The 23,290-nt window shown below is 42.2% G+C and overlaps 2 protein-coding genes across 5 annotated transcripts in view; one reads left to right on the forward strand and one right to left on the reverse strand.

The window, feature by feature from the left end:
• Positions 1 to 18,750, reverse strand: part of Hacl1 (2-hydroxyacyl-CoA lyase 1) — a 33,118-nt gene extending 14,368 nt beyond the window's left edge. The window contains exons 1-9 of the mRNA XM_006996245.4: positions 18,610 to 18,750; positions 18,312 to 18,416; positions 14,067 to 14,107; positions 12,296 to 12,376; positions 10,709 to 10,781; positions 6,603 to 6,680; positions 5,696 to 5,790; positions 4,027 to 4,139; positions 460 to 595 (exon numbers count right to left, since the gene is read on the reverse strand). Of these exons, the coding sequence (XP_006996307.1) occupies positions 460 to 595; positions 4,027 to 4,139; positions 5,696 to 5,790; positions 6,603 to 6,680; positions 10,709 to 10,781; positions 12,296 to 12,376; positions 14,067 to 14,107; positions 18,312 to 18,416; positions 18,610 to 18,699 (812 nt within the window). The 5' untranslated portion in view covers positions 18,700 to 18,750. The remainder of the gene's footprint in view (positions 1 to 459; positions 596 to 4,026; positions 4,140 to 5,695; positions 5,791 to 6,602; positions 6,681 to 10,708; positions 10,782 to 12,295; positions 12,377 to 14,066; positions 14,108 to 18,311; positions 18,417 to 18,609) is intronic.
• An 84-nt stretch (positions 18,751 to 18,834) lies between these two features.
• Btd (biotinidase) overlaps positions 18,835 to 23,290 on the forward strand; it is a 32,717-nt gene continuing 28,261 nt past the window's right edge. Inside the window, exon 1 of one of the 4 annotated variants that reach the window (XM_042284422.2) lies at positions 18,835 to 18,965. Coding sequence is in view for 2 of the 4 variants with exons in the window: in XM_015989584.3 (XP_015845070.1) it covers positions 18,934 to 18,965 (32 nt within the window). In the remaining 2 variants the exon portion in view is untranslated. Of the gene's footprint in view, positions 19,070 to 23,290 lie in introns of all 4 variants that reach the window. The other 3 variants (XM_015989584.3, XM_042284423.2, XM_076544285.1) reach the window with 3 other exon arrangements.

Here is a 23,290-nt window from a genome sequence, read left to right on the forward strand (position 1 = left end):
GGACCTCTGGAAGAGCAGTCAGTGCTTTTAACCTCTGAGCCATCTCTCCAGCCCAATAATATCCAAATAATTGGGACCAGCTTGTGCTTTCACAATTTTTCAGTAACTTGATCATCTAAATTTGGGTCTTTTGCTTTGTGAAAATTCCAAAGATTCTACAGATAGTACTGTAAGCAAATCACTGCAGGTATCAGAAGGCAGATATTACACTAGTGTGATTCCAATTGAAGAATTTTTACAAATATAGAAAAAATGGAAATTGGAGAAGAGTCTACTGCCAGGCAGTGGTGGTACACACCTTTAATCCCAGCACTCAGGAGGCAGAGGTAAGAGGATCTCTGAGTTTGAGGCTAGCCTGGTCTACAGAGTAAGTTCTGGGGACAGCCAGGGCTACAAAGAGAAACCCTGTCTCAAAAAAAAAAAAAAACAAACAAACAAACAACCTGAAATGCTACGCACCTGGATCTGGCTGCACCTACACAGTTTGGATGATTGTCAGGGACAACACCCTTCCCCATAGGGGTGGGCAAAAATGGCAAATTGCACTGCTCCACCAGTTTCCTGATACTGTCCTCTGCATGGGAAAAAGCAGCACCTACAAGAAATTTAATCATTGGATGATGCAGTTACACTTGGCAATGGGAACCTCCAACATATCTCGTGGATTTGCTTTTAGATGACCCCAGGTAGTCTCTCCTGCACAAACATCAGCTTGAAAGCCAAATGAGCGGTGAGGCTATTCTGAAGAACTGCCTCTAAACAAAAGCTGTATCTTCTATCTCTGGCTGCCTTGCTTCCTGTTTTATGCTCAGGGCCTGAACATAAGTGGGCAGGGAAGACCTTTACCCTGAAAAACCAAGACTCTACTTTCAGTAATTGCTCTACATTACCTTTAAGCCTCCTCTGCAGTATACTGGGAGGGATGCATGAGTTTCAGCGCTGCAGATCCTTCTAGAGTCTCTATAATGCTGTGGCTGTAACAGGACTAACCTGAGTGAGCACATATCTGCTTTCACAACTGTGTGCTGCAGAATAAAACATGCCCTCAATGACACTAAAAACAGCTTACTCTTTTGACATACTACTGTTTTTTCATGGTACAGCTATGGGTGTCCTATCTTCTGGACCCTTTTTTCACAACACCCACACAAAAAATTCCCTTTCTTGTAACTCCATCTCACCTTCCCTAGGCATACAACATAAGGGTATACTATCAGAGTGAGGACGGAGCTGAGTAGGTAAGGTGCCTGCAGTGCAAGTGTAAAGACCTGAGTCTGGATCCAGGTGTGGTGCACATCTGTGACCCTAGCACTGGAGAGTCTGGATCCAGGTGCGGTGGTGTACACTGGAGAGTCTGGATCCAGGTGTGGTGGTATACACTGGAAAGTCTGGATCCAGGTGTGGTGGTGCACATCTGTGACCCCAGCACTGGAGAGTCTGGATCCAGGTGCGGTGGTGTACACTGGAGAGTCTGGATCCAGGTGTGGTGGTGCACATCTGTAACCCTAGCACTTGAGAATCTGGATCCAGGTGTGGTGGTGTACACTGGAGAGTCTGGATCCAGGTGTGGTGGTGCACATCTGTAACCCTAGCACTGGAAAGTCTGGATCCAGGTGTGGTGGTGCACATCTGTAACCCTAGCACTGAAGAGTCTGGATCCAGGTGTGGTAGTGTACATCTGTAACCCTAGCACTAGAGAGTCTGGATCCAGGTGTGGTGGTGCACATCTGTGACCCTAGCACTGGAGAGTCTGGATCCAGGTGTGGTGGTGCACATCTGTGACCCTAGCACTGGAGAAGTGCAGACAGGTGGATCCCAGGAATCACTGGCCAGATACTCTAGCTGAATCGGTGAGTTCCAGATTCAGTAAGAGACCCAATCTCAAAAAAGTAAATAAATAAATAAGGTGGAGAGCTACAGAAGAAGATAACTAATATCAACTTTTGGTAGCGACATGTGCACATACATGAATATGTATACACATACACCATACACAGAATTTTTAAAAAATTAAAAGTACACTCCTTTAATGCCAGCACTTAAGAGGCAGAGGCAGGTAGATCTTTCTGAGTTCAAGGCCAGTTTGGTCCACATAGTGAGTTCCAGACAGCCAGGGCTATGTACAGAGACCCTGTCTCAAAAATAAAACAAAATAGTAATAACAAAAAAATTAAGAATATACTAGTCAGCTTGGTGGTGAACACCTTTAATCCCAACACTCAAGAGGCAGAGGTAGGTGGATCTCTGTAATTTCGAGGCCAGTGTGGACTACATAGTAAGTTCTAGGCCAGCCAGGACCCTGCCTCAAACAAAACAAAACAAACAAACACCAGCATACTACACTCATTTGTTGTCAAGTGCATTCCTCTGGGATAGAAATTATTATTTCACTGTATCCTTCATGAATATTTTCTACAATTGCTGCCTTATAGTAAGCACTAGTCAGGAAATGTTTGTTCAAGGAAGAATGAAAACTAGAATCCACCTAGAACCTTTGCTATTGGTTAAATCCTGCTTAGGTAGCTGCTATCCTCTGAAGTCAGGTGATGAGACTCAAAGCAGTTACTTGCCAGTCAAAAAATCAATACATCATCCAGAGCATCGAACTCAGCACTGACCTGTAGGGTTTTCCTTCACTGCTCCCCTCTCCCTGGGGCTAGAACTCCGGACACAACAGCAAACACTCTAGCACTGAGCTACCCCCTCAGCACCACCACCTTCCTTGAAACTATCTTCAGTTTGTCTGCAGTTGGCTCCGAAGCAGCTGAGAACGTGAACAGGGTCACAGGCAATCCTAGCGACTCTAGAGCAGCAAGCAGATGCGACAACAGATTCCCAACCATGCCATAACCACAGCTCTTGGAAGGCCAAGGCAGGGCGATGGTGAGGCCAAAATCAGCCCAGGGCACATGGTAAGTACGAGGCAAACCTGGGCTATGTAGGAAATCCTCAAAAAATGTCTCAAAAAAAAAACCAACACAAAATAAAAGAAAGAAGAAAAAAATAATAATAGTAAATTGTTAATGGAGGCTTTTGTTTTTGTTTGGTTTGGTTTGTTTTTTTCGAGAGAAGGTTTCTCTGTGTAGCCTTAGCTGTCCTAGAATTCGCTCTGTAGCCCAGGGTGGCCTCAAACTCACAGAGATCTGCCTGCCTCTGCCTCCCGAGTGCTGGGATTAAAGTCGTGCGCCACCGCCGCCGCCACCACCACCGCCCAGCAATAATTGTTAACAGGAATATAAATTGTTTCTATGACACCTAAGGAGTAAGTAATTTATCAACAGTTCCAAAAGTCTTCCAGATACCCACACTTTTTAATTTAGTTAATTCTCATTTTGGAGCTCTAACATAAATCCTAACAATGGGAAAACTTCTGCTTAAGAATGTTTATCCCAGCTACTATAAACAAACATTTCACAGCAAGTGTCAATGTATATGATTCAATGTTAAAATTGCATTAAGGAAATAATTTTTTTTTTTTTTCCGAGATAGGGTTTCTTTGTGTAACAGTCCTGGCTGTCCTGGAACTCACTTTGTAGACCAGGCTGGCCTTGAACTCAGAGATTCACTTGCCTCTGCCTCCCAAGTGCTGGGACTAAAGGCGTGCACCACCACCACCCGGCGGCTTAGGAAATAATTTTAAGAAAAATAGTTATTATAAACATAAAACTGCCTACATAATATTATCACAGTGTGTAAAATAGACACTAAAAAAAAAAGTACTGAAGGCCAAAACTGGTTTCCTTGGATGGAGAGATTTCTTTTCTCTAAAACTTTTCTAGATTTTCTAAAATATTGTGTAATAGAAAAAAAAAAAAAAAACATTAACTTCTAAGTGAAAAAGTGAAACTACTCTTTGTAAAAGTGAGGTCTCTGGGCCACTGAAGATAAGTTCTGTGATTTGAAAATGGATGAAAAAAACACTTATTCCAATTGCAAACACCAGAGCACATAAAAACAAACAGTGAAGACAGTGTCTAAAGAGAACCAACATTCCCACAGCCTGTGAGTGAGGAGCTCTTGTGCTACCTTTTCCGATGATGAGCAGGGGTTGTTTGGCATTTCTAATAACAGATGCTGCCATACACACAGCAGGGGGTTCAGCCATGCTAACCGGAGGTGGCATGCAGCACTCCTTGTACCTGGAAAGAAAAACAATGCTATAATAAGTAAAGAGGCGAAGGGCCGGGAGATTGCTCAGCAAGTAAAGGCACTTGCCACTAAGCCTGATAACCTGAGGACCTAAGTTCAGTCCCTGGAGGTGGAGAGAGACAGCTGACTCAGCACATTGTCCTCTGACCACTAAAGCATGTAGATGCACACACACACAAATAAATGCTTTAGGCCAAGAGTGCTGGTGCCCACCTCTAATTCCAGCACTCGGGAGGCAGAGGCAGAGGCAGATGGGTCTCTGAGTTTAAGGCCAGCCTGGTCTACACAGGTAGTTCTGAGATGGTCTGGGAAGCATAGACCTACCTAAAAAAAGATTCCATAAACTCCATATGGAGAGTCAATGAAATATCATTTTACCACATTTGCATCACACGCATGCACACACAGAATCCCCCTCACTCCCTTGAGCCCCCTTGAATCTTATTAAATTCACTATAGGACTCAGACCTTTACTCTTCAAAGCTTGCCAACACAGTTCTGAAAGATAAGGACCTTCTTTTAAACAGAGGCAGGTGGATCTCTGTGAGTTCAAGGCCAACCTGGTCTACAGAGCAAGTTCCAGGACAGGCTCCAAAGCTACACAGAGAAACCCTGTCTCAAAAAAAAACAAAACAAAAACCCTCTAAACGCAAAATTCAACATGTTGATTAAATATACATGATAAAAAAGGAAGGTACTAAATGTTAAAAATATCAATCCTTAGATAAAAGGATTTCTTTTGGGCTGGGAAAAAGCTCAGTGGTCAAGAGTACTTGCTGCTCTCTCAGGACCTGTTGTGTGTTTCAGCTTCAGGGGATCTGATACCTTCTTCTGACCTCACAGACACCGGAACACATGTGGCAGACACTCACACAAACACACACAGACACACACACAAACACATGGATGCATAAATAAAATAAAATAAATCTTTAAAAAAAGAATTATTTCTACATTCCTGGATTTTTCAAAAAAGGCTGTAATAGAAAAAGCATTTTTTATTCCTAAGACTAAAGCAATACCACTTTGGGAATTGCTGGACCATAACAGTATCTTTATCAAGGTGAATGACAATTAAGTGTGACTTTTTTGAACTTCTTTTCACTATTTAAGAAATGAAAGTTCAGGACAAATCACCAAAACACACTTCAGAACATTTTAAAGTTATAGGGATGCTAGACAATCACTTTTTATGCTGAGTCCTAATAAGTTTTCACTAATCATCTACCTCATTTCTTGGCTTACAGTAAGATGCTTGTCAATAACCCACATGTTAATGCAGATATGTATCTGAGATTACTGGCAAATAACTTTGAATGAGGAATCAGAAAGTTCCAAGTATTAGGTTTAGTAATTAAATCCACAGGCAGTTACTAAGCAATATCATTTAAATGAAGAGAACAAAGCGTTTTGGCTAGGATTCAGTTTAATTACAAAGTCATCAAAAAATATTGAGACACTTGGAGACTAACAAACAGCTAGATAAATTCTTTTTAAAAAGTAAGTATGATAACAAAATTAAGGATGAATTCTGAATAATTCTTACTTTATAGAATTCACTTTCTCCTGGAGGGTCACAAGATCTGCAGGAATGTCAACGTAGCAAGCACCTGGCCGACCATAGATACTGCTCCTCACAGCCTGTGTTTACAACAAACAAAATGTCTCAATTATCATATTCTTTGGGGAGTTCATCTAAAAGTGTGAAATAACCACTAATTTTTCTTGAAGTCTTCTTAGTTGGATAAAAAAGTTATAATTAAAATTGAAATGTCCTCCATTAACTACATTTTGAAAGATATTTTCATCTAAAGGGGATAAGAATTCCTGTAGGGCTCTGAAATCCATCCTCTATTACACTTGAAGAGTATCCATCAGGCTCTGCTTGCTGGTTAGGCTGGAACATGAACTTCCACCCACTTCTGAACCTTAGTCATTTGGCAGAGTTCTCAGAAACTGTGACAATGTAATACGTGTCAGATTAATTCTGTAACGCATGCTTTTGAAATTGCTCAAATATAATTTCACATAAGACTCTTGCTAGGGAACATTTATTTACAACATCCTATTTAATTAACTAAAAGATGATCTTAAATGCATTATTTCCAATATTCTTGCAAATGCTTAAGAGATCAGTGACCAGGGGCTTATGATACGTTTATCTTTACTTTGGTTTAACTAAAAAGATGTATTTTAGGAACATACAGGAGCTTTTTCCAAAAATAGCTTACTTTACCTCTATTTCAATAATTAGATGTAATGGCAGTGAATATTAGAATGTAAATAGCTTTTTAACCATGTCATTTTTAATAGTTCAACAGTCTGGATATATTATCGTTCCATTAAGAACAAAAATAGCAGTGTTGAAGGTGTGGCTCTACAGCGGAGCATGTGTTCGGAATATATGAGACACTGGGTCCAATCCCTGAAGAGCTTTTCAATAAATACTGTACCTTTTCAATAACAAAAGGAATATGTTCTATGCTGGTTGGCCGGGCAGAGAACTTGCTATATAATCTGCAAGCTTCAACCTATACAAAAAATGAACATCATTTAAATTTAGCACACAATCATATTGCTCTCATAAAGGAAGACAAAATGCCAATCATATTGCTCTCATAAAGGAAGACAAAATGCTCAAGTCATTACTTCTTATTATATTTAGAGGCAAGATAGAAAAAAATGTGGTTTTTTTTTTATATTATCTCAAAAAATATTCAAATCACAATCAAAGTCCTTCCTCAGGATGATTCTGGAAACAAAACAACACATTATTTTCCTTTCTTGGGTTGGCAAAAATGAAGATCATAAACACCATGCACCACAACACAGGCAAACAGGCATTCTTATAAGCTGCTGGGTGAACACAAACGGAAGGGAAGCCGGCCAGGCCTGCTAAAGCAAGTGCCCGCTGGGAATATGTGAAGTCACCCGCTCTCTTCCCTAGTTTACCTGCCTTCCATTTCTGCTGCTTCTCCTTTCACGTGTTTGTTGCTGGACCGTGGGAACATGGGAGTCGGAGTGCTACCTCTACACTGTCTAATGTTCTCTGAAAAACATGGAGAAACTCTCTCTTGATACTTTCCAGTACGAAAACTATGGAAAAGATGATAGCCAGCCTTAGTCACACAGGCTTGACAGGGCCAAGATGACCCTTTGGTTTTCAGAGTCTTATGTTTATGTCCTTCAGTTTTAAGAATTTCCAATAAAAAAAGATATTTGAATTTTAAATCAAACTGTTTTAGTTTTTAATTTAATCTAATGAACATTACTTTAAATGTTTATTTAATATTATTAAATAACTTATTTAAATGTTTAAACATAAACTTTAAAGTATATTAGGAAAATATACTTTAATAGTTTAGACATTAATGCTCTGCTCCCTGCCTCATATCAATACTATTTTTGTTGTAACTTCAAATTTTCTTTAAAAAAAATGACACTTCTCTGGAGAAACCGAGAACCTAGGGGCCAGCAAGAACACCCGGACTTGGCCCTGGCATCGGATGAGCTCCTACAGCAAACACAGCAGTTGGGTGCCTCTCCTTGCACTCCCCTGTGTAACCACCCTCCTGGAAACCAAAAAAAAAATTACACTTATTTACTTCCTGTCTGTGTGTGGTGGTTTGAATGGAAATGGTCCTCATGGGCTCACAGGGAGTGGCACTATTTATTAGGAGGTGTGGTCTTGTTGGAGGAAGTATGTCGGGGGGGGGGGGGGGGGGGGGGGGGGGGGCTGTGAGGTTTCAAATGCTCAAGCCAGGCCAGTGTCACTCTCTTCCTGATGTCTGCAGATCCAGACGCAGAACTCTCAGCTCCTTCTCCAGCACCACGTCTACCTGTGCGCTGACATGCTTCCCGCCATGACGATAATGGACCAAACTGTGAACCTGTAAACCAGCCCCAATTCAATGATTCCCTTTATAAGAATTGCCATGGTCATGGTGTCTCTTCACAGCAACAGAACCCTGACGTAGACCCTGTGCCTGTGGAGTATGGAGGTGATGTGACAACGTGTGGGAGCTGAGTCTCCTGCCATGGGCTCTCTGAGGGCTCTCTCTCAGGTCGCCAGCCTTGACGGCAAGCACCCTCAGACACTGTGCTCTCACCTGCCCCGAATTCCTTTTTCTTATGTTTTGTCTGAGATGGGGTCTTGCTAACATTTTGCTAACAAATTTATTTTTTCCAACTTTTGAAATACTTTCTTCTCTCCTAAAATAAAAATAAATGTATACCAAGTCTGGTAATTTTGAGAAAATTTTTTTTTCTTTTAACTATTTCTATAGAGTCTGAGGATTGTATCCCAAAGCCATTTTTATTCTTACATCTGTTTGTTTGTTTATTTTGCTTTTTTTCTTTTCTTTTTCTGTTCTTTTTTTTTTGTTTTTTTTGTTTTTTGTTTTGTTGTTGCTTTGCTTTTTCTTTTTTTTTTTTTTTTTTTTTTTTTTTTTTTTTTGGTTTTTTTGAGACAGGGTTTCTCTTGTGTAGCTTTGCGCCTTTCCTGGAACTCACTTGGTAGTCCAGGCTGGCCTTGAACTCACAGAGATCCTCCTGCCTCTGCCTCCCGAGTGCTGGGATTAAAGGCGTGCGCCACCACCGCCCGGCTCATTTTTTTTTTTTTTTTTTTTTTTTTTTTTTTGGTTTTTTCGAGACAGGGTTTCTCTGCGTAGCTTTGCGCCTTTCCTGGAGCTCACTTGGTAGCCCAGGCTGGCCTCGAACTCACAGAGATCCGCCTGGCTCTGCCTCCCGAGTGCTGGGATTAAAGGCGTGCGCCACCACCGCCCGGCTATTTGCTTTGCTTTTTCAAGACAGAGTTTCTCTGTGTAGCCCTGGCTGTCCTCGAACTTGCTCTGTAGACCAGACTTTTCTTGAACGAGAAATCTGCCTGCCTCTGCCTCCCAAGTGCTGGCATTAAAGGCATGCACTGCCACCACCCAGCTTTTTTTTTAATTATTTTTCTTACATCTTTATTACTATGTGAAAGACTAAATTTCAGTTTAAAAATCAGGTCAGTTTTGGAAGGGCTGGAGAGATGGCTCAGTGTTTAGAAGCACTTACTGCTCTTCCAGAGGACCCGAGTTTGGTTCCTAGCACCCATCTCAGGTAGCTCACAACCATCTGTAACTCCAGCTCCAGAGGTGTGATACCTCTGGTCTCTGTGGGCACCTGAACATGCAGACGCAGACAGACACACACACACACACACACACACACACACACACACTAAATAAATAAATAAATAAATAAATAAATAAATAAAAATAGATCTATAGGGGCTAGATTAATGGCTCGGTGGTTAAGAGCAATAGCTGCTCTTCTAGAGGACCCAGATTAGATTCCCATCACTCACATGGTAGACCCCAGTCATCTGAAACTCCAGTTCCAGAGGATCCAATGCCCTCTTCTGGCCTTCACAAGCACTATACACACAGTGCATAGACATACATGTGGCAAAGCACCCAGATAAATAAATAAAATGGAAAAAAAATTTAAGTTATGTCAATTCTGGTATATTTCTTTAGACCAGCAGTTCTCAAACTGTGAGTCACAACCCCTTTGGAGGTCAAATGACCCTTTCACAGGGGTCATCTAAGACCATCAGAAAACACAAACATTCACACTTTGATCCATAACAGTAGCAAAATTACAGTTATGAAGTAGCAATGAAATACTTTATTTTTAATTCTATGTATGTGTTTGTGTATCTGAGTGCAGTACCCACAGGAGCCAGAGGGGGACATCAAATTCACCTGGAGCTGGAGTTGCTCATGGTTGTGAGCCACTCAAAGTGGGTCCTGGAACTGCACTCTTATCTCTGCAAGAGCAGTGTGTGCTCTTAACTGCTGCCCCATGTCTCCAGCCCCTCAGCCTTGTTCAGAAAACTCCCTCAAGCACTTGTCATTTTCCCTTTTTGTAGTTTTTAATTTACAGATGAAAATGTTGTTACATTTATTTAATGTATGTTATATGTGTACAGGCATAAATGCCATGGTACATGTGGAGGTCAGAGAACAACTTGTGGGAATCGGTTTCTCTCCTCTGATCCCGTGTGCTCTGGGGACAGAACACGAGTCTTGGGCTTGGTGATGAGCGTCTTTCCCACTGAGCCACCTTGCCTGCCATACAGATTTTTAGTATTTTTTTTTTTTTTACAGATTTTAAAAATTGTGTTTGTGATAGTTTTTTGTCAACTTGTCAAGAACTAGAGTAATTTGGAAGAATCTTAACTGAGAAAACACCTCCATCAGATGGCCTGTAGGCAAGTCTACAGGGCACTTCCCTGATTAACGATGGATGTGGATGGGCCCAGCCTACAGGTGGGCCCGAGTTGTACAGGAAAACAGGCTGCGAGAGCCATGAGGAGCAAGTCTTACTGACCTGCAGTGCCCTCCATGGCCTCTGCATCAGTCCCCACCTGACTTCCCTGGACGATGAAATAAACTCCCTCATCCCTAGCTGATTCTGGTCACAGTGTTTCTTCATAGCGACAGAAACCCCAGCTAAAAGTGTTTTTATTTTAGTGGTATTTAACCATTGCTCAGATGGTAGGGCTGGATACCTGAGGAAACTCCTGGAAGGCTCCCATTGTTTCTTGATTTCTTTCAGAAGAACCACCAATCACAATCAAGGGCCTGAAATAGTCATTTTTAAACACAGTTACAAATGAGAATATATAAACCGTGCACAACAGACAACTGTGACTAAGACAGGACACAGAAAGAAAACTACATCTTCCTTGAAAAACTGTAGGTTAAAAGGACTGAAGATGAAACCTGATGTGTGAGATTCACCCTCAGAATCACAAAGACGGAAAACGTACAGTAAATGCTTTGCTTACATCAGTTTCACCCTTCTAGACGCTAATGTTACATAGGCTTCCGGGTGTAGTGACAGAATCAATTCTATGTATGCCTTTACTATTCCTGAGATGGAGAGAAGACTTTAGATTTTCCTAAGTAAACCTATTTGGAAATGGCAAAATGAGTGATACTTCTCAATTTTTATTTCTCAAGGTTAAAAAAAATGTACATCAAACTTAAAGGTGTTTTTTTTTAAAGATTTTATTTATTACGTATACAGTGTTCTCCCTGCATGTACACCTACATGCCAGAAGAGGGCACCCGATCTAGAAGAACAGCCAGTGCTCTTAACCTCTGAACTCTCTCTCCAGGCCCCAAACTTTCAGTTTTTAAAAATATCAATCCCTAAGGTAGATAAGGAAGAGGAAGACAAGGAAGGAAGACAGGAAAAAAGAGCTGAGATGGGAGGAGGGAGGGGAAATTGTGGTTGGGATGCAATATATGAGAGAATAATAATAATAATAATAATAATAATAATAATAATAATAATAATAAAAAGAAGTCCAGACTTGCCAGGCATGGTAATGCCTTTAATTCCAGCACTTGGGAGACAAAGGCAGGTAGAGCTCTAGGCTAACCTGGTCTATAGAGCAAGTTCCAGGGCAGCTAGGGTACACAGGAAAAAAAAAAAACTGTCTCAAAAAACCAAATAATAATAATACTATTATTATTGCTATATTATTATTATTATTATTATTATTATTACTATTATTCCAGACTAGCCTGGCCTACATAACATAGTGAGGGCCTAGGCTCAATAATTAACAAATTTTAAAAGCAGTTCTTTATTTAGAACTACATACATGCTCACATACACAAACATGAATACATACATACACAGGATGAAATTCTAAAATGTTAGTTTTTTTCTTAGTAATGGACTTAATATTTTCTTCCTCACATTGCATATATTTAAAGGCTACAAAATATGTTTGATATCCATAGTGAACTGATGCTATAGTCAAGCAAACTAACGTTCATCACGTCACAGTTACTTTTTTACATCATAAAAGTACCCCAATCTACTCTTCCAGCAACCCTCCGACGTCCAGTACAACATTGTTAACCCTTGTCCTCATGCGCACACTGACCTCAGGCTTTGCCCCCTTTGACCCCATCTTCCCGACCTCCAGCCCGATTCCCAGGTAAGGACCTTCTACTCTGTTTCTAAGGGTTGCAGGGTGGATTTTTGCTTTCCTCAAATCTTTCCACCCTAGATCAGTTCTACTCAGCAAATTCTGCAAAGACACATTTAAAAATGTTTTCATCAAGAAAGATCTAATTACCAACAGTTCATGTTTGCATTTGCCATGCCACCCAAGGCGTGGATGAGACCCGGGCCAGAGACGACAAGGCATACTCCTGGCCTAGAAGTAAAGCAGAGTTTATCAACAGCAGATCAAACTGAACAGCTGAAAAAGAGGTATAGATGCCCTCCATCTCAGCCTGGAACATGCCAACTACCAATTTGTAGCATGTTAGGGTTTCCATGGAAACTTTGGTGGTCAGAGGAAAGACGTGGTAAACTATAATTGGTAAACAATTATTAGAATATCTTAATTAAGAAAGAGTAACATCAAGTTTCTTTTAAGATATAATGTACACTATTACTTTTACAGTGTATTTTACTAACTTCTTTATATTTTGCTCCAATTGTATTTGGGTATTTGGGTTAGAACAGGTTGACTGATTACAGAAGCAAATTTTTGACAGCCACATATATTTTATATAAATTTTTTTTCATTTCATAACAAATAAATATAATATAATAAATCTCTGTGAGGAAATGATTCTAAATGCATGGTTTTCCTCCAAATCTTTCTGAATGCTTTTTTTTTTTGACACACTTCCTGAGCCTAAACCACTTAATAATGAAGTATCACTATATAATTCAGTTTACCACTTTACATTTCTTTTTTTTGTTTGTTTTTCGAGACAGGTTTTCTCTGTGTAGCTTTGGAGCCTGTCCTGGAACTCACTCTGTAGACCAGACTGGCCTCGAACTCAGATATCCGCCTGCCTCTGCCTCCCTGAGTGCTGGGATTCAAGGTGTGTGCCACCCCCGCCCAGCCCCACTTTACATTTCTAATTTAAGACTTTCAGACTTAACACTAACACAGTTCTAAATGTCTAGAACAGTACCATCCCTAGAATGTTCTACAGCAGTAGTCATAGTCCCTGTGGAGTTTGACATGATATGGACTCCACAGTCACTGAACACTTACAAATGAGGCATTCTACTTAGCATATTACTCATTTTTAATTAAATGTAAATAACTGTACATCGATAATGCTACAATGCTAGACAGGATAATTCTAAAGTGTTCAAAATAAAAACTTCAAACGAAACTTTTAGTTTGTTAAAATAATCATCATTCCAGAATCAACTGAGGCACCAACGACTGCAATTTCAATGTTTTCCAGGGTCAACAAAAAGATTAAGACATTGTTTACATGTACACAAAGCGACAGCATGGTCCAGAGGCTGATCAGAGGGCCTGGTTTTCCTCAGGCTCAAATTCAGCAGATTCCCATTAAAAGGAAGGATTGTGAGATCTTGCTTGTTTATATTTCTTATAATTTAATTACTAACTTCACTTTTACAAATAAAAAAAAATCTTACTAATTCTTATATATAAATGCCAAAAAAGTATTGTACAAATTTTATCAGAGGTCCAAATTCCACCTAAAAAAAATATGTGAATGTAGAAAAAAAGTAGACTATATGAAAAAACCTTAACGGTTGTGGAATTACAGTACTTTTAGTTTTTCTTCCTTATATATTTTCTACGTTTTCTAAGATGATTATTTTTAAAAAGCATTAATTTTTAGTGAAAAATGAGGGGTAATTAGCCTACACAAGAAGGTGGGGATATGCTCTAGCAATCTCATTTTGGAACCAAGCTTTTTATATGAAGTGGCCTAAGGAAGTTAGTGCTCTTACACCTTACTAATATTATCTTCTACAATCTTCTCAAGCCAACTAAGCTTTCTGTCGACATATGTATTTCTATCCCAAGCTTCCAATGTATTCAAATGAAGCAGACTTTAGCTTACCTGCCCGTTAGGTATCCAACCGCTGAGGCAGCATAGCAAGCCTACAAAGAAAGGACAGCAGGGCTGAATGAAACATACAGGACTCTGGGATAAATACGAGAAAATCCATTATTAAAATATGAGAATTTGCTGGTCATGGTGGCACACACCTTTAATCCCAGCACTCAGGAGGCAGAGGCAGGTGGATTTTTGTGATTTGGAGGCCATCCTGGTCTATATAGAGTTCCAGGACAGACAGAGCTACAAGAGAAACAGTCTCGAAAACAAAACTAGATGAGAATTTACATAGCAAAGGAAAAGAAGAATTGGAACATTTTTTATGAGATGTGATAATCATAAATTTCATGGAATGGCTTAACTAGGTATCTAAATTTTAGTTTTTCAAAGTAAGTTTCATTATTATTACCATCTTACAACTGCCTAAGTATCTTTTGAATCAATAGGAATGTCCTTTCTTCACAGCGACCATTAATTTATGTCTGTCACTCCACTTACGAAGGGTTAGTTGACTTGTTCAGATCCTGGTCTCGTTACCTCAGGCTAACCTTGAATTTGCTATGTAGCCCATGGTGACTAGCCTTCCAAGTCCTGGGATTTTTAGGTTTTTAGTTTTTCTGTATTATTCCTACTTCTCTAATTTCTGCTTATGCAGTAATTATTTAACTTCTTCCCTTGTGTTTGATTTTCCTTTCCTAAAATGTTGTATTTTAAAACTGGCGCGCAGCAGTCAAGGCTGGTGGGAGCCGAGGCGAGAGATACACCATGCAGAGTGTACTCATGTGGACAGTTCTTACTGGGGGGAAGGGAGAGAAGAGAGCTGAGGTGAGAAGAGGAAGAAAAGAGAAAAAGAGACGGGAATTTGGGGAGAGAAGAGATGCAGCCCCAACCCCGTGGGGAGAGGGAGGAAGGCGGGGTTGCCTTCAACAAGGGGATTTAGCACATGTTTATAGACGCAGCGCATGTGCAGAGACTACCGGTAGGAGCTGGGCTGTCTAGGTATTTGCCTGAATGTTAGCAAGTGCATCCTGCTAGGTCCCCAGGGGGCAGGCCAGGTAATGTCTAAATGCTAACACCTGATGTTTTAAAAAAAATAAGCTGACAGCATTGGCTTTAAATCTTTACTAACAGATTCACTTCAACTATTTTGTCTAAAAATATTTCAGCTATATATTATGAATTATATTTGACATTTATCTTTTCATTATCATCGATTAAAAATATTTTCTATTTTCCACTGTGATTTCTTCAATCTATTTGCAAAATAGGGTCTGTAGTGATGTCTACATTTCCATTGCTCATACTGGTAATCTGTGCTTTCTCTTTTATCCCTGATCAGTTTGGCTTGAAGTTTTCAGATAGGTATATGGGCCAGTGAGTTGCTGCTTTTTTTTTTTTTTCTTTTTAATTTATTTAACTTTATTTTATGTGCATCGGTGTGAAAGTGTCAGATCCCTGGCATTGGAATTACTAACAGTTGTGAGCTGCCATGTGGGTGCTGAGGATTGAATCCTGGTCCTCTGGAAGAGCAGCCAGTTTCTTAACCGCTGAGCCATCTCTCCGGCCTGTGTTGCTTCATTTTAAATGTGATTTTTGAGTTATTCATCTGCTACTGAGTTTGCTTCCACATGGTTAGGTTATACATTATTTACCATGTTTTCAATTCTTAGCAAGCAATCTGTTGAAATTTTCTTTATGGCCAACATGGGTTTTTGTCTGTTTTGTTTTGGGACGAGATCTCACTCTGTAGCCCAGGATGGCATTGAATGCAAGGAATCCTTGCAAGCCTGTGAGCTCTGGGATATAACTGGGAGTCACCATGCCTGGCCACTTTTCACTGAACTGTACTTTATCCAGCGTATAAGGAAGATAGGAAACACTAAGTTAAAACAAATACAAGATGCCCAGGAAAAGCACTGAGTGCGTTTTAAAATTACTCTTTGTCTAGGACATTACAGTATTATCTTCTTTTTTCTTCTGGTTTTTTGACAGGGTTTCTCTGTGTAGCCCTGGCTCTCCTGGAACTCTCTAGACCAGGCTGGCCTCGAACTCAGAGACCCGCCTGCCTCTGCCTCCCAGGTGCTGGGATCACATGTGTGTGTCACCACCACTGGCTAGTACACAGTTCTTAAGACAGCAAAGTCTGGAGTCAAAGATTCTGATTCTGATGCAGTTCCCCTCCATTCTACTGTGTGATTTCGACAAACTACTCGACTGCTCTAAGGAGCTATGACTGAAAACCAAGCAGTACCCAGGTAGACCTTTCTCTGTATCACAAGCATGCTCTCGAATCCTGAGCCTGCCTGCACTTTCCCTTTCAACAACTCCATCATTAAAGCCCCCACCGTCCCTTCTAGATTGTTTCCCCCTCTCTATTCTCAAGCTCAGTCAGTAGCATTATCATGTGCAGTCATCTGAGCCCTAACCTAGCAGTCACCTCCAGAAGAGCTAGCTTTCCCTTACTCTTTCAAGACAGCTCTGGCCCCATCTTCGGTGGGATGCTCTCTCAGAAGACTGTATCTGTCCGTGTATTTAATTCTATTGCCATGTACTAGGGAATTTCAGAGCACCACTCTGAAGTCACTAAAAGATCACTAAAAGATAATTCAAGCCCTCCAGGTCTCAGTTGACCGGGTTGGCTCCAAACTAGAGAAGTTCTGTTTCACTTGAGTAGATACAGAGGTGACAGTTGTGGGCCGCAGGTTCTCCATAAGCATCCTTCAGCCTACCCATCCACTCTCAAGGCTTGCCATGCCTTTAAGCTGTGTTGACAGCATGAACAAACATTACCTCCATGACCAACCTCCCCAGCGAGCAATCTTCCCTGTCCTATCAGAGGCCCAGGCACATAGTCTGTGCTACTGCTGTCTCTTACATGTATTTCTTCTGTGAGGACCAGTATTCTAGACTGTCTTTTTAGTGTCTTGCCCTCACGTTCTCCAACTGATCAACTTGGAGTTTAAAAATAAACCTCATTTCTTCATTACCTCCCTCTCTCTCGCTGCTTATGCAGCACACACCAAGCTTCTAGTACGCACTCAGCACATGTCTAATGCATAAAAAAGGAAGCAGTGGCAAACACACTGCCTCTAGAAAACCAGTCAAACGTAGAACAACAGCCATACTTTCCCAGGCAGGTAAAAGGATAGACAGTTGTTCAGAACACTGAAAGGTAAGTGTACAGCTCACTGGCAGGGTGCTAGTTTAGCACGCACAAGGTCCTAGGTTCAATTCCCAGCACTGTAAAAGGGGGAGAGGGGAGTAAAAGTGTAAGCAACACCAATTCAATACCTACCAGTTTTCAGATTAAAGCCACTCCCTGTAAATTCCAAACCTCGTGGATAAACATCTTTCAATTAGTAAATAATGTAGTAAGCATCTATATTACACAAAGGCCTCAATCAAACCAGCACCGTGGGGATATGAAAAACGAACCAAACTTCTGCTGCACTGGAGCTCACATTTGATGGCAGAGAAAGGGTGGCGGGAGGGGGCAGGGGCATAGGTCAAAGGGCAGCAGTGGACATGGCAAACGGGACTATGCCTCAGCGGGGCTGGCATATTACAAAATAGTCTTACTCTTTTTTAAAAAGTGTGTGTGTGTGTGTGTGTGTGTGTGTGTGTACACAACGTGAATCAGTTATCTCCTTCTTCCAGGTAGGTCCTGGAGACTGAACTCAGGTTATCAGGCTCGGTAGCAAGCACCATTGGATCACTGCATCTGCACCAGGTCTTGGTATTTAGGCCAGTATTGCTGAGAGAGGGTAAGACTGGGCAGCCAGAGGAAACATGGCAAATGGATTCTTCTTTGCCTTTCCATCTCTAATGTCTTCACCTTACCCCCACACCTATTATGCAGCACGAGTCCTGGCCTTCAATCATTCATTCTGCAAGTGCTCTCTGAGCACCTGTCATGTCCAGGAACCACACCAGACACTGACAATACGCATGTGCAGTGATGAAACAACACAGCGTCTCTGCTAGAACTACAGACTAATAGTGGAGTGAGACCATCCCTTCCAATTGACATCTGGACACGGCAGAGTACACTATAGTAGAACAGTATGAGCACAGACCCAAACTCAGAGTATCTGAGTTCAAATGCCACTACCAAACGACTCATGTTGGGCAATGTGACTTAATCTCCCACTTTCCTGTCAAGTAGGAACAGGGGTACGTGCAATGCTTTAGAAGCGACGGGACGCTGTGTGCAGCGAACAGCTGCCATTCCGCGGTGTCCACACTCACCGCTTGCTCATTCCTCATCCCGATGTACCTCATGCCCAGTTCCTGTGCGGCAAGGGCGATTTCGGTCACGGGGATGCCCACGACGCCGAACATGTACTCCACATTCTGGGGGTGGGGAGACAGGGGGAAACAGAGGCATAAACGCCGGCCACCCGGTCTTCTCATCCTCCCGGGAGGTCCAAAGTGGGAAGGACCAACCCGACCCCCGCCTCCACCTCCTAGCCCTCCGTCTCCATGACAACGCGTAGTCCCCTGCCTGCTTCCGTAGAGCCTTTCGCTCCCTAGGGACCCGTCGTACTTGCGTTTTCAGGGCCTGGGCGATGACTTTAGCCCCAGACACCTGCTCCTCGCTTCTGTCGCTACCCTCTGCCGAGTTACTTTCTGGCATCTTCCCCCTAAAGTCACTTCAAGGCACTCTGGCGGCCCACAGCCTCACTAGCCAAACAAGCTTCCGAGCCGGCCGCACGCTGTTGGTGGCACCCGCTTCTGACCGACAGGAGGGCAGCCAACCGACTTTAGTGAAGGGGAGGAGGGGCGGGACTAGGAGTCGGTCCTCGGGGAGGCGGTCATGTAAGCACGCCCATTCTCAGTCTTCCCCGTTTCCGCCATCAGCAGAGGCCAGATGAACCGGAGACCGCGGCCTAGGCCGAGCGGGTAAGAAACCCAGCCTCTGAGGTGGCTCGCCATGGTTCCGGTCTCCGCTAAGGCAGCGATGCGGCTCAGTCCGGCGTAGGCGGGTGGCACATGCGCACCTCGAGGCGAAAGCCGCGGGAGACCATGTGGGGAGGGGGCGTGGCCCCGGCTCCGGGCCCCGCCCCCGCCCGGGCTTCTAGCTGGTGGGGGCGGGCCGCGCTAAGGCGGCTGGGACGCGGGCCGCTTGGACAGAGTCTAAAGTTGAAGAACATGCCCTTTGGGTCTTGTCATGCTTCGGTGCCCTCTGGTTTCATAACCTTGTGGTTTGCACTCCACAGAATGTGCACGTTACTTAAGTCTGTGAGCAAAGGTCCACTTTTTTATCAGGGATGACACCAAGCTTCTTTGCCGAGAGATAAACTTGTCCTAAGCGTTCTTCACACTGCAGCTGCCGCCGCCCGGTTTTTTAATTTATTTATTTTTGTTTCAGTTGAGTATCACTAAGGTCTGTTAGAGCTATAAGTTAATAATTGAATGTATGGTTTCTTAGCTTTTATGGAAGTAGTAATGTTGGTTGCTTTCTAATTACGGGTTCAAGGCTAAGCCTGCTCGACCCTGGCAGCACGTGCTGTATAGACAGTAGTCAATTCATAGCACCTTACGTGCATTCCTTTCTCAAAACAGTCACTTCCAGAACTCTGTATGAAGTGCAAACTGAGCTCTGATTGGAACAAACCACTGTAACTCAGATTAAGAGGTTTTTTTAAAAGGATCAGACTTCAACAGGCCTTATTTTGCCATTTAGCAAAGAGAAAAATCATTGAGCTGGTTCTTGTCTTCACCTTGCAGTTCAGGGTGCAGCATTCCATGCTTCCCTTGCCTGTAGTAATTCAGCAGAAGTGATGTAATCTTGACTGCGAGGCCAAAAGTCTCTACTGTTCCATCCAGCTGCAACATAAAGACCCCAGGATCTGTAATTTATACACTTTGCACACGTTAATCATATTTGGCCAGAAGTAGTGGCGTGTACCTTTAAATCCCTGCACTTGGAAGTGGAGACAGGTGGATCTCTGAATTCAAGGCCAGCTAGTCTACCTAGGAGGGAGGGAGGGAGGGGGAGGGGGGAGACGGAAGGAAAGAAATTTGTTTATAAATTCACTTATTACAGGAAGAATGAGTCTTTAAAAAAAGTGCTAGAGATTGAACCTAGGACCTTGTGCATATCAGGCAAACATTTTACCACTGAAATTTATCTCCAGCCCTAAATTTTTAACTTTCTTAAAAAACAAACAAAAAACAGAAGGCTAGAGAGAGGGCTGGAGAGATGGTTCAGTGGTTAAGATCAGTGGCTGCTCCTCCAGAGGACCTGAGTTTGATTTCCAGCACCCACATGGTGTCTCACAACCATCTGTAATTTCAGCTCCAGGGAAACGGATGCCCTCTTCTGGCCTTTGAGGGCACCAGGTACTAACATAATGCACAAACATGCATGAAGGCAAAACAGCCACGAACATGAAATAATAATAAAAAAGAAAAGAAAAGGCAGTGCTGGCAGCAAGCTTTCCAAAGGGCAGATCCAACCATCAGAGTCTAAATAGTGGTTATTCTAGAGATCTAGATTTGAGGTTATGAGGAGAGGCTTGATAACTTTCTTCCAAGTGGGTAAAGATAATATCTGGGTAACCGGGTGATTTAGTAAGAGCTGTAAGCAGGGTGTGGTGAGGCATGCCTGTAATACCTGTACTCAGGAGGCTAAGGCAGGAGGATCACAAGCTAAAGGCCAGAGTACAGAGTGACCCTGACTCAAAAATAAATGATTAAAAAAAAAGTTGTAATGTTATGCCTAAAGAAGATTAACTTTCAGGAGAAGGCAGCTTCTATAGGCAGCAATTCCATGGCCCCAGACTGCGGGTTTTATCTCTCAGTTGATAAAAACACTGGAAATCTTTGTGCTCATTTTTAAGCACAACCCTAGCTGAACCTGTGAAAAACAGACCATGCTTTACCAAAATGTAGTGCTTGGTTATCAAACAAAGAACAAATTAGTGTTGTTTGTTATTCTTTTTTTTATTATTTATTTATTTATTTATTTATTTATTTATTTATTTATTTTGGTTTTTCCACACAGGGTTTCTCTGTGTAGTTTTGCTGCCTGTCCTGGAACTCACTCTGTAGACCAGGCTGGCCTTGAACTCACTGAGATCCACCCGGCTCTGCCTCCCTAGTACTGGTATCAAAGGTGTACGCCACCACCGGCTTATTTATTATTCTAACTTCATATTGTTGTTGTGAAACACCGAGACAAAAAGCACATTCAGGGAGGAAAAGGTGTCAGAGTCTGTCTTTGAGAGGAGATTGTCAGGGTAGGAACTCAAGGCAGGAACCACGGAGGAACCTACTTGCTGGCTCCCTCTTCGGCTTACTCCCGCCCTGGTGCTTAATTAGCCCTTCCATCCAGCCCTGTACCATCTGCCTTGCGAGCTAGGCCTCCTGCGTTGATTAATGCTCATCTTGCTTCGTCCCTCACAGATGTGCCCAGAGAGCGACAGTTATGTTACAGAGACTCGTTTCTCGTGTGATTCTGGGCTGTTTCAAGTTGACGATGAATGCTGCCTAGGAAATCTGTGACATTGTAAAATGGCTAAAAATCAAACTGCTGACAATAGGAGAAAATGGAAACTGAGTACAGGTCTTCTTTTTTGGTATGGGGACTGAACCCAGGGCCTTGTGCTTGCTAGGCCGCTACTACACCTGTTGGGTCTGGAAATCAGGCAAATATTAAGGTTGAGGCCACCAAAATTAGATGAGCAGAAGCAACTGTATTCCATCACCGCAGGGTACCAGAACTTCTAACTAGTTAGGGCCACAGGGAGGTTGGGATCTGCATTGTGACTCTAACAGAGGAGTAGGCCTTTTTTTAAAGCAAAAGCTGTAAGTGGGGCGGAGGGTGGGGGGTGTCAAGGTGATATAAGAAAAGGAATTTTTACAATTTGAAGTTAAGTGTTGGGTGATGGTACATTCCTGGAATTTACCACTTGTGATAACATTTTATAATTAGTAGTACAATTTGTGATAACAAGGTGTTTGCACAAGCTTAGCAGGGGTTTGTAGAAGCTTGTTTATACAAGTCTGGTTATCTTAACCCAGTTCTTGACACAGCTGGGGTCTTGTCTTAATTTTTAACCAGCTGTTCTTCCTGTGACTGAGAATATAGGGCAAGGGTCAAGCAATAGGAGAAGCTGGGTGGGTGGGCTAATGTTCAGACTTACCCTGGGCCTTGTATACCACTAACCCCTGCTCTTCCTTTTTTATGTGAAGACAGGGTTCACTAAGTTGTCCAGGTATGCCTTGAACTTTGGGTCTTCTCGGCTCAGCCTCTGAGTAGCTGAGAATACAGGGCTGTGCAGCCTGCAAGTAAAAAGCCAGGAGCAAAATAAAAGGGAAATCTATAGAAAGCACCGTTTTAAACACAACCCTTAAACTGTACCGCAGGGTATGTGCTGTAGGAAATGCGTCAACAGAGACAGAACAGGCACAAAACAATGTAATAAAAAGGTCGGTCAGTGAAACAGGTTAAGTTGACTCTGTTTGCTTCTCCTTAAATTTATGACCTGTAAAGTAGCAAAGCTTAGAGATGGGCTTGAAGAAGAAAACAAAGGGAAACAACTTTATATTCTGGAGTTATTAGGGCACCTCAGTAATAACTCAATAATAAAGGCTCCTGGTCCCTGTGTTGTTGAAAGGCACTGAGCGTGTTTCCCTGGTGCCCTCTGACCTAGAGAAAGCTGGATTCCTGCCCAAGGCCTGAACTTTGCTTAGCAGTTTAATGCAGCCACGACCTAGCACTGAAGCAGGGAGCAGTGTGGAAAGAAAAGAGAAAGAATGTGGTTTTCAAGGGCTGGAGAGAGGGCTCAGCAGTTAAGACCACTGGCTATTTTTCCAGAGAGCCCGAGTTCAATTCCCAGCACCCACATGGCAGCTTACAACTGTCTGTGACTCCAGTTCAAGGGTATCCGATACCTTCACACCAGTGCACATGAAATAAAGTTAAATCAGTTATTTGACAAAAAAAAAAAAAAAAATGTGCTTTTTCCTGCTTTATCAATTATGGATTTATTTTTTGTTTTGTTTTGTTTTTTCTTTTTAAAGTAAATTTGAAAGAGTTTAACATTAGGAATGACCACCACAATGATATGTGTGGTATGAAGGCACAATGGCTTAGTAGCAGAGTGTTTCTCTTCGGAATAAAACTGCAAGTTCCCAGGTGTAGGGTTGAACTGGGAACGTTTTCATAATGGAAGATTTAAGCCTGTAAACAGATTTCTTCATCATAACCTTTGAGCTCC

Source organism: Peromyscus maniculatus, chromosome 9, assembly GCF_049852395.1.
Source record: "Peromyscus maniculatus bairdii isolate BWxNUB_F1_BW_parent chromosome 9, HU_Pman_BW_mat_3.1, whole genome shotgun sequence".
Taxonomy (NCBI): domain Eukaryota; kingdom Metazoa; phylum Chordata; class Mammalia; order Rodentia; family Cricetidae; genus Peromyscus; species Peromyscus maniculatus.